The following is a 10,993-nucleotide window of genomic DNA, read 5'->3' as shown; positions in this document are numbered from 1 at the left end:
AAGCTACCATACCCCCCCCAATATATATATATATATATATATATATATATAGTGAGATAAGGACACATTTGCAAAATTAAGCCCTAGGGCAGTGATGGCGAACCTATGACACGCGTGTCAGAGGTGACACACGAACTCATTTTTTTGGTTGATTTTTCTTTGTTAAATGGCATTTAAATATATAAAATAAATATCAAAAATATAAGTCTTTGTTTTACTATGGTTGCAAATATCAAAAAATTTCTATATGTGACACGGCACCAGAATTAAGTTAGGGTTTTTCAAAATGCTGACACGCCGAGCTCAAAAGGTTTGCCATCACTGGCCTAGGGTATCAAATAATCAAAATTTATTTAATATTGTTATATGCACATTTATAAAATTCTGCGGAAACTAGTCAGAGACAAGTTTAACATTTTTCACTTATTCCATTTACCTGTGTACATTATAGAGGACAGTGGATACCGCAAGCCAAGTGCATCTTCTGTAAAGGAATCAACGAAGTCCTCCAGCATATGAAGCCCAAAATCTTTGCCTCGATAGTTCTTTCTTATAAACATTGTATCAAGAACTGGCAGTTGGTAGCTTTGGGTAAGAAATGAGGCACATATGCTTCCTGCAATCATAAAACAGAAAGCCAACAATTTTTCACACTGAAAGACTTATATGTATATACTTTTAGAAAACATGAGTTAACAGTCTTTCTAAAAATGGTTTTTCAGTGGATATAAACGGAGTGCTATCCCAAAAAGTTCCCTCCAACCCTTTTACGGCCAATCCATCCCTCCCGGGTCTCTGTTTGATTTCTGCCACTACAAATTTGCTTTTACTTTTCTAGAATAACATAAATGGAATCATACAGTATGTTTTCTTCGTGTCTGGTTTCTTTCTCCCAACACAATGATTTTGAAATCGAGTACATGCTATATCTATCAGTACTTAATAGTATGCATGATATGGCTTAACTGAAATCCATTTATTTACTATTTTTAAAATTTATTTTTGTTGTTGAGGTTATTACAGATGCCCCCCATTTCCTCTCCCTTTGCCCACCTTGGCCTGGCTCCTGCCATTTGGGTTGTTTACAATTGGGGGGGCTATAAATAAAGCTGCTTTGATAATCTCTTTTTAAAAACTTTTAAAGGGGGTGCTATAATAACACTAACAAAAAGTAACCTCACAGGGTGATCTGATCAAAAATTCCAAACTGGGCAGGTCATGGTGGGTAGTCACACCCCAGGCACATAACTTCTCTAGTGAGAGGTCTATCTTTGCCTTAAGCAAGCTCTGTCCATCGTTTTTGCGCATCTATATTAACATACTTTTGAAATGCTCATTTTCAGAACCCTTAGAAGCCTCGCTACCCTCTAAAGAACACATAGTCTTAACTAGCCTATAGCTCAATCCCCAACTTGTTTTTCATGTAATCTTCCTTACATTCCCTCCTAAATCCAAATGCATGAAAGAAGCTGAAAACTATCATTCTGGGAAGCATTATTTTTTGTTGAGATCTTGCTTCCCAGCACTGTCATCAGTTTGGAAAATAATGTAATAATTAGTAAATTATAATACAAGAATAAACTGTTTCATGTACTCACAACTGTAAGCCTATTTTGTCTCCACCTGTACATATTCATTTCAAAAAACCATGCTGATTCTCTTCCTTGCCTACACCTTAAATAGTTATACTTTGTATAAGGGTTATACAAAGGCAATCAAATAAAGGGCAGAAAAACTTCACGTTACCAGAGATCGTCAGACACGTCAATAGCTGTAGACAATAGCACAATTACCTAGTACAGCAAAACCACAACTGCTACCTTAGGTGAAGTCTTCATTACATTAAATTTATTGCACATGGTAATTAAATATTTATATTCCTCTAAGTTTCCTCTTTGACCACATTCTCTTTCTATATGCTCTCTCTGGGTAATTTCACCTACTCCCAGGGCTTCTACCATTTATCCAAATACTGCTGTCCACTAACCTTTAATTTCTGTAATTCCTGAGATTTACTCCAATGGAAGACCTCATGTAAATGTACCAGTAAATAGTACAAAAACCACATGATCATTTCAATAAGTGGAGAAAAAGTATTTGATAAAATCCAATGCCTTTCATGATAAAAATACTCAACATCCTCAACCTGATAAAGAGATTTATGAAAAAACCACAGCTAACAACACACTTAATGGTGAAAAACTGGATGTTTCCCCTATAAGATTAGGAACAAGACAAAAATGTTCACTCTCACCACTTCTATTCAACATTGTACTAGAGGTTGGGTAATTAGTCAAGAAAATAAAATAGAAGGCACTAGGCTGGAAAGAAAAAAGTAAAATTATTTTTGCAGATGCCACAACCTTATATATAGAAAACCTTAAGTAATCCACTAAAAATTCATTAAAACCGACATATAAGTTTAGTAAGGTTGCAGGATCAACATAGAAAAATCAACTGTATTTCTATATACCAACAATGAACATTCTGAAAATGAAATTAAGATAACAGTTCCTGCCCACTGGTGTAGCTTAGTGGTTGAGTATTCACCCATGACCAGGAAGTAACAGTTACTCCAGGTCAGGGCACATGCCATGGTTTAGGGCTTGATCTCCAGTGGGGAGCATGCAGGAGGCAGCCGATCAATGATTCGCTCTCATCATTGATGTTTCTATCCCTCTCTCCCCTCTCTCTGACATCAATAAAAACATTTTTTTTAAAAAAAAAGATAATTCCATTTACAATAGCATCAACAATAAAATTCTTACGAGTACATTTAACAAAAGAAGTACAAAACTTGTAAACTTACAAGTATAGACATTGTTAAAAGAAATTAATGAGCACCTAAATAAATGGCAAAAACATCTCATGTTCATGAATCAGAACACATAACACTGTTAAGATGTCAATACTCCCCAAATTGACGTACAGACTCAAAATCCCAGCTGGATTTTTTTCCTGAAACTGAGAAGGTGATCCTAAAATTGATATGGAAATGCAAAGTACTACCACAGGAACTCAGGTTCCTTCTATCTGTGGCTTCCCCATCCCCTAGGTCAGTGATGGCAAACCTTTTGAGCTCGGCGTGTCAGCATTCTGAAAAACCCTAACTTAACTCTGGTGCCGTGTCACATATGAAAATTTTTTGATATTTGCAACCATAGTAAAACAAAGACTTATATTTTTGATATTTATTTTATATATTTAAATGCCATTTAACAAAGAAAAATCAACCAAAAAAATGAGTTCACGTGTCACCTCTGACACGCATGTCATAGGTTCGCCATCACTGCCCTAGGTCCTCAGAATCCTTTACATTCAGCAGACAAATTATGAAAAGGAATGCATCTTAACCACTTTGACCTGATGTCATACATATCATTTCTTTAATTACTTTGGGGAGAACTAAACACACAGCCCCACCCAACTGTGCAAGTGACTAGAAAATATAATCTCTGACTGGGCAGCTGCTGACCAATGACTAGAATATAGAAGAGGAAGCACAACTATTTGGTTAGCTAGCAGCCTCAGCTAACTTTCCTCTTCTTTTTTATCTCCCAACAGATGAACACTTCCTTTTGAACTTAGTATATGTGCTGCAGAAGTGAACACACCTTTTTAACTTTTAGGAAATCAATGATCACATCTGAGCAGGTAGTCCCTTTTGCTGGCAGACTCCCTCCACAGTTACGTTTGTTTGGTTACCTCAGGCTGACTTCAGTAACTTACGTATATCCCCATGCCAATATTCACAAACACACATACTCACTTGATACGGTTTTGACAGATCTCATCCTTATTTAAAAATGTGTTGACTTCTGTGGCCCACATAAACATCCACACCTCCCCCATGTGATCCGACTTACATTTCTTTTTTTTTTTTATGTGTTCCACAGGCACAATGAAGTTCACATGTCAAACTGAACTCAAGTATTACCAAGTCCACTCTCAAGTATTACCAAGTCCACTCTTCGGTATTCCCAATCTTAGTTCACAGTTGCCCACCTAAGCATCCAAGCCAAAACCCTCAAGATTCATCACTGGTTACTCTTCTAACCCTTCCCACACAGGCAATGAAGTCACCACACAAAAAGCTCCCTCAAATCGGTTTCCTTCTCTATCACTACTGCCACTTCCCTAACTAGAAGTACTTCTTTCAGCTGGAGTACTAAGCAGCTCTTTTAATTGACTTCAGAATACAATACATATATGCCAAAGATCACACAACAAACTAGTGTATAAAACTATTTTTTAATAATCTGACATCTATCTAATCCAAAAAATAAATAAGTTTCTCACAGCGATCTCTTACTTCAAGCAAAAAAGAATTTATATAGTTTCTTAAATTTCACTGTACTGTAATAAGATTTAACTTCATAAACAAAGCCTCCTTTTTTATTCCAAGGCTATTTTTATATCCCAACTATTATCCCCATACACTGATTTGCTATTTAATTAAAAAATCGTAAGTAATAGCATAAGGCTTTCACTCAACTAGAACTGTATTTAATAAAGATTTTATCATTTTGCTGGTACAGTTCTTTTTCCTGATATGTATGTAGAAAATATTTCTATCACAAAGTGTTTTAGTATATGTTATGGGACGGTTTTCCAAAATATTTTATGTTTGGGTTTTCTTTGTATATAAAAAAAATAGTTCTAGACTAAATTAACTGGTTACTGATTCAAAGGCTAGTATAGTATAAGCACAACTAATTCCATTATTATCTGGTAGAGGAGAGCCAGAGTATAAAGCAAGAAAGAACAAAAATTAATAGTTAGGGTGTAAGGCAATTAGCAGAGAAGCATCAGAGGATCATGGGTTCAATTCCCAGTCAAGGGCATGTACCTGGGCTCCAGGTTCTACCTCCTCGGTCTCTCTCTCTTTGTCTCCCCTCTTCCTTCCACTCTCTCTAAAATTCAATGGAGCTCGGCCGGAGTGGCTCAATGGTTGAGCGTCACTCTATGAACCAAGAGGTCAGGTTTGATTTCCAGTCAGGGCACATATCCGGGTTGTGGGCTTGATCCCCACGGTGGGGCATGCAGGAAGCAGCTAATCAATGGTTCTCTCTCTCTCTCATCACTGATGTTTCTCTCTCTCTCCTTTTCCTTTCCTCAATAAAAATAAAATTAAAATAAAATTAAAGTCAATGGAAAAATAATCTTTGGATGAGGAATAACAAAAAAAAAACAACTTAACTACCAGAACAAGCAAAAATAAAGGCCAGGTCTCAGAGGAGAGGAGGAGCCCCAGATGCACATAAAATGAAGAGGAACACACTCCTGGAATCAAATACTATCAGAAACACTAAAGGGGAATGCTATGCCCGTTAACTGTGTGTCTTTCATCTAAAGCAAACTCTAAACAAAAAAAGTATAAAGTAATATGTGATCAAAATATCTATGAGCTCATTTCAGATAGGAAAATCCCCTGGAGCCAGTGTGAAAAGGAAAAAGCCTCCAATTCCCATAGGAATTATCACATATAAAATAAAGCACAAAAAAATGAAAGCACACCTCAGCCATTTTAAAACATTTTAAAAACAACATGATGCCTTTTATGCAATGCAGCAGTAAGCTTCCATTTAATAGACATTATTCTGCCCCTATATAATGATATCTTTCTGGAGTTAAATGAATCATTGATTCTATTTCAAATGTATACAAGAAGAAAATAGAATATTAAAGGAGAACCAAAGTATTTACTAAACAACAAAACCATTTTAAACTCTAGATCATAATATTTTATTCTTGAGAAAAAGTGACCTTCCTTTTATTGATGGTATGCATAATCTCATGATAAATATGTATTAACTATGTGATTAAGATATTGGTCATAACTGTTCTTCAAATCAGCAGTGAATTTGATATGATCATTACACTGGATCTGACCAGATGAGCTAAGTCTGGAAGGTTTGAAATGCAAAAATGACAGAAAAATAATATGAGCGTTCTCAGTGAAAGGTCTTTTGGTTAAAGTACAGAACAAGACCAACTTTATTATTTGGTTATTTATTTACATGGAGTAAGCAGGTTAGATCTTTCTGGCTCCAGTACAACTAGAGAGCAAATGAACAGGAAAACAGGTAAAACAAGATGAAGTTGCTCTAGTCGCTTAGGAGGAGGGTATATTTGGGTCTTAGGATCAGAAATCCAAACTTTAGAAGATTTCACAATTTCAAAGCTATTTGGATTCTCTAAATACTATATACTGAAGTACTTTGTTTTTCATGGTAATTAACAAAGCTGCCTTTAATATGTCAGGCTAAATCAGCAGCACTGAGCAGAAAAAGGCTATGCATTTGATCCACAGGTAAAGAAGAATTAAATATTCCCCCCAAAATACTAAGTAAAATCACCTCAATTTGCACTCGAGATTCATTTAAAAGGGATGTTGATACAGTTGGGGTTTGAAAAGGAGGTTTCCATTATACACAGTTTAAATAACTTTTAAAGACTCACCTGTAGGCTTAACTGAATAAAACCCAATGGCCTCTCCTTTCTTCCACAGAATCTTAGCATAATCAGTACTGCTATGACACAGGAATGGGATCTCATTTCTCTCCATTTCCTGTTTTCTATAAATAATTCGATTCAGAACATACAGAACCACTCTCTCCCCAAGAGTTCTCACCTACAAAGAGAGTCAAACACCAGGCACAACAGTTATAATATGCATCAACTCAGAGATGCTGTTTACCTTGCTCCCTGCTTTGTACCGGCATTCGAAGCACTTTGAATGCGTTCAAAACGATCTGTAAAACATTTTATTATCACAAAGGCAAGGCTAATCATTCATACCAATAACAATCCATTTCTACACACACATTATGCATGAATACTGCCTCTCAGCAGAATTCTGAAACTGGCAGAATGAGTTTCCAGTGCACCAATCCCCAGCATCTCCTAGTTAGCAGTGTTTTCTTTCTTCTTCCAGCTGCCCATACCAGGGGTCTCAGCCACTCTAATTGCTGCCTCCACCACTTCTACTGCTTCAACCCTTTTCACCCCATTTCAGCTTCCACATTAAAAAATAATAATAATGGGGGGGGGCTTCATGTTATCCCCTGAAGATTTTAAGACCAATTACCTCATTTGATGAGCAAAGACATAATAATGCTCCTGGGAAAGGAATTTGTCTCACCCTTTCCAGGTAAAATGTTCATTTAACAGTTGTGTTTTTGTTGTCTAACTATAAGGAATACCCCCTGCCCCTTCGGCCACACACACACATATACAGACCAGATGAGGGATGATCGTGGCACCAGAGAAGTCTAGTGTAAACATACTGGGGTAACCACAGAATGGAAACTGAGCTTCACTTCTTATAGGAAGGGCTACATGGTCACCAGGACCCCCCTTACCAACTTTCTGGCATTTGTGGGGTTTTCCCAACAGACACCTTTCACTGCTAAAAATAAGAATTCTATCCATAAAGACTCCTTAAAGAAAAACAAGAGTGCCTTCTAATTAAATAAGTGGAGAGAGAAAACATTAACATACACTCTACTCTCAAAAACATCCCTAGTGGGAGATCTCCAATACCAAACACATGACATGACAAAGCTTGTTAGCTTGCAAAGTAGGGAACCTTTTTTTCGGCCACAGGCCATTTGGATATTTGTAACATCATTTGAGGGCCATACAAAATTATCAACTTAAAAATCAGCCTGCTATATTTGGTCAAACATTTAATTAACTCACTCCCAATGCCTTGGCAGGGCCAGACCACATGATTTCACAGGCCTTTAAGGGAATCTTTTACTCCCTTGAACAGCTCTGATCAGCATAAAATTCTTCCTTAGACTGAGCTACAATTTATTTCCCAAAGGTATTCTGGAGCCACACAGCCTACAAATATCTGAAGACAACCGTAAGATTCCCCTACATTCCATACCAACTCTAAACAATTGAAGGAAAAGACTAATGCAACTTGGGGTGCTTTTGCCATTCCTGTCCTCCTCCTTGAAATTGCTCTAATCACCTAATATCTGTCTTCATGATGGGCATGCAGATACTACAGATATAAACATTAAAGATATTGCTAGGACAGTGGGGCTTTTCTGCATAAACTTAAGGTTTTTAAATTAGCTTTTTTGCCTACCTTCATTTGCTTCTAATTAACACCCACTCTTTTTCCTATGTGCTGCTGTTTCAGTTTGGTCCTCATGGTACACATGGTGCAGTTAATTTTTTGAACCTATGGGTACTACTCTACATTTATCCCTATTTATTTTCATCATGTTAAATCCTTCCTTTTTTTCTTAATTCTGCCTTTCACAGATTGGTTCTCCCATTCGCACTGTGGCATGCAGAATGGACATGCATGCCATCTATGTCTTCCTCTAAGTATTTTATGAAACTTAGTGATTAGGACAGAAAAAAAAAAAACAACAAAAACGAAGTTTTGCAGTATGCTGCTGAGAACCTCCCAAAATGGCCCTATTGATAAGCAAGTTTCCTTCCTGGTCAGTGTCTCCTAGAGACAGAGAACCTAAGCAACCTCACAGAGAGAAGAACTAGCTTTATCTCTACCTAACAAGGAAATCAGAAGCTGAAGTTGATATGGGTCACTACAGTTCAACTAACCCATAAGCATTCAATCTTCCTCACCCAATTCTCACATACCTTTAGCACAATGAAACTCTAAGGGTTTAATAAAACCTGGTTACAATAAAATGGAGAAGAGCTCAATCACTTCAAAAACTATCACTGTTTATAGGAAACATAACTGTGAAATGGCCTAAGAAAGAAACTTTTAAAATAACAAGATCGTATTACCTGCTTAAGCCCCTCTCTAGAAGGGACAGATGTTTTTACGATATCATCAACAGCCCACCACTGATCAGCCAGGTAAAGTGCCACAGCTAAAATAGAATAAATGATTAACATTTAAGTCTTAAGTCTTACAGTGTATAACATTACTATTTGGTAAGGTTATATAGATACCCTTAAGCATACCCATACTTTTATAATACAATGTGGCCCCATTTACACTATTTTTATTTCACTCATTAAACATTTAATAGTAAGCAATTAAGAATTATATTTTCCTAAATTTAAGTTTGAAACACGTTTTCTTTCTTTTTTTCAATTCCTTCATGTTACCTTTTAATAAATTTCTAATTGTTTGGAGAAAAACTCCTCAATTTTAAAGATTAAGCAAAAAAGAGACCTGTGAGTGAGTCCTCAGGTGAAAAAAGAGCAAGAATTTTCTGGGTCTGATCTCCACCATAAAGAGGTACAAAGCCTACATTTGACAGGCTAATAGGAATCTGAAATGACAATTGATTAAAAATTAGTGAAGAGTCTGTGAAGAAAATATCGCACAAAAACACCATGATTCTACCAAAATATTAACTCTTTCTACATTAATGCTAATTATATACCTTCATTTCATATACAATATTTCTAGTCTCAAAAAAAAAAAAGTAGCCCTAGCTGGTTTGGCTCAGTGGATAGAGCATCAGCCTACAGACTGAAGGGTCCCAGGTTCGAATCCAGTCAAGGGCACATGACTAGGTTATGAGCCCGATCCCCAGTAGGGGGCGAGCAGGAGGCAGCCAATCAATGATTCTCTCTCATTGATATTTCTATCTCTCTCTCCTTCTCCCTTCCTCCCTGAAACAATAAAAATATATATTTTTTAAAAAGTAAATCAGAATTCCCTTTTGTGGGAAGTTTATTAACTTGCGGGGGGGGAGGAGAAAGTTTATTTCAATAAATATCACTGTGTTCTAGCCAAAAATCTAAATAAAAACAAAAGAAAGATATGGTCCATAAAGTCACTAAAAAACAACTATAGTTTACATCTGTTATTTAGACTATTGGAGGGGACAGGATTCTATTTTCTAGTAAAAGACACCAGATAGGTAATTTTTTTAGAGAGACATACAATACTTTAAATTTTTTCTGCCTTCATTAATCCAATGCTAATTCCTCATTTACAGAAAATATTACAATTCAGAGAATTATAAAATACTGGTACTAGAGGAGACTTAAAGAATCCTTTAAATCAACAATTTTCCAGAAGAAAAATCTGAGGCCTAGATGTTAGAGAATTTGCCTACCATCAAGTTCACAGTGGAATTCTAACAACATATCACAGCTTACCAATTTGAAAGTTTTATTTTAATATTTTAGAAAAGGGGAGGTTTGTGACACAAAAAATGTATAATTTAGTGGTTTGCTGATATTTTTATTTTAAAAAATTCTTGTATCACAAACTCTAAATCTAAAGAAAATTAAAGTTAGCTCAAATATGGAAACCAGTCTTAGAAAAACTGATAAACTACTTAATTTTAAAGGCACAACACAAATATTAAGCAATAACCTGTAGAGTTTCTTTTTAAAACCTGATCATATTACTGTACTAACCAATCAATATTTATGCATTTTACTGATGTCTTCTCATACAAATTTTGAAAGTTTAGTTAACACTTTAAAATGATAAAAAATAAAAGGATATTAATTCCATGTATGAACTCAACTGAAAAGACTCATAAAAAGCACTGCAGAACACCTTACCGTTATATTGAGAAGAGAAAAACACTCAGGATTTTCAGGGTCCCCACACCTTAGATCTGACATATAATCTTCAGCAGAATTTTCCAGTTCCTCGTGACTGCAATTATCCAGCATATCCACAGGGAATGCCATCCTCTTCAACAAACAACATGGGACAAAAATGTTTCAGAATATGAAATGCTAGCTTCCCTTTTTCATAGAAAAACTTCATATTGTAATATTTTATTATAAAGAGTTCTTCACTACCATGTCAGACTACAACTTGGCCTGCTGATTTAACAATGTACATCAAAAGAAAACTTTTAAACATTATTCATCTGAATTAAAAATTAAAAATAAAATAGGAATTAATAGTAATTCTTTAAATGATATAAATGTATTTATACGGGTATAGGATATACATATTTGCATATACGTACACCCACAGAAATATATCCTCATACACCTGCCAACATTATAAGTCACT

At 35.7% G+C, this 10,993-nt stretch overlaps 1 protein-coding gene across 1 annotated transcript in view; it reads right to left on the bottom strand.

The window, feature by feature from the left end:
• FAM169A (family with sequence similarity 169 member A) overlaps positions 1–10,660 on the bottom strand; it is a 35,405-nt gene extending 24,745 nt beyond the window's left edge. The window contains exons 1-5 of the mRNA XM_023750724.1: positions 10,528–10,660; positions 9,176–9,275; positions 8,782–8,867; positions 6,463–6,634; positions 437–616 (exon numbers count right to left, since the gene is read on the bottom strand). Coding sequence (XP_023606492.1) covers positions 437–616; positions 6,463–6,634; positions 8,782–8,867; positions 9,176–9,275; positions 10,528–10,659 — 670 coding nt within the window. The 5' untranslated portion in view covers position 10,660. The remainder of the gene's footprint in view (positions 1–436; positions 617–6,462; positions 6,635–8,781; positions 8,868–9,175; positions 9,276–10,527) is intronic.
• Between the last annotated feature and the right edge of the window lie 333 nt (positions 10,661–10,993).

Source organism: Myotis lucifugus, unplaced genomic scaffold (assembly GCF_000147115.1).
Source record: "Myotis lucifugus unplaced genomic scaffold, Myoluc2.0 scaffold_0, whole genome shotgun sequence".
Taxonomy (NCBI): domain Eukaryota; kingdom Metazoa; phylum Chordata; class Mammalia; order Chiroptera; family Vespertilionidae; genus Myotis; species Myotis lucifugus.
Note: the sequence above shows the minus strand (reverse complement) of the source record. Positions and strands in the feature narration are given on the sequence as shown.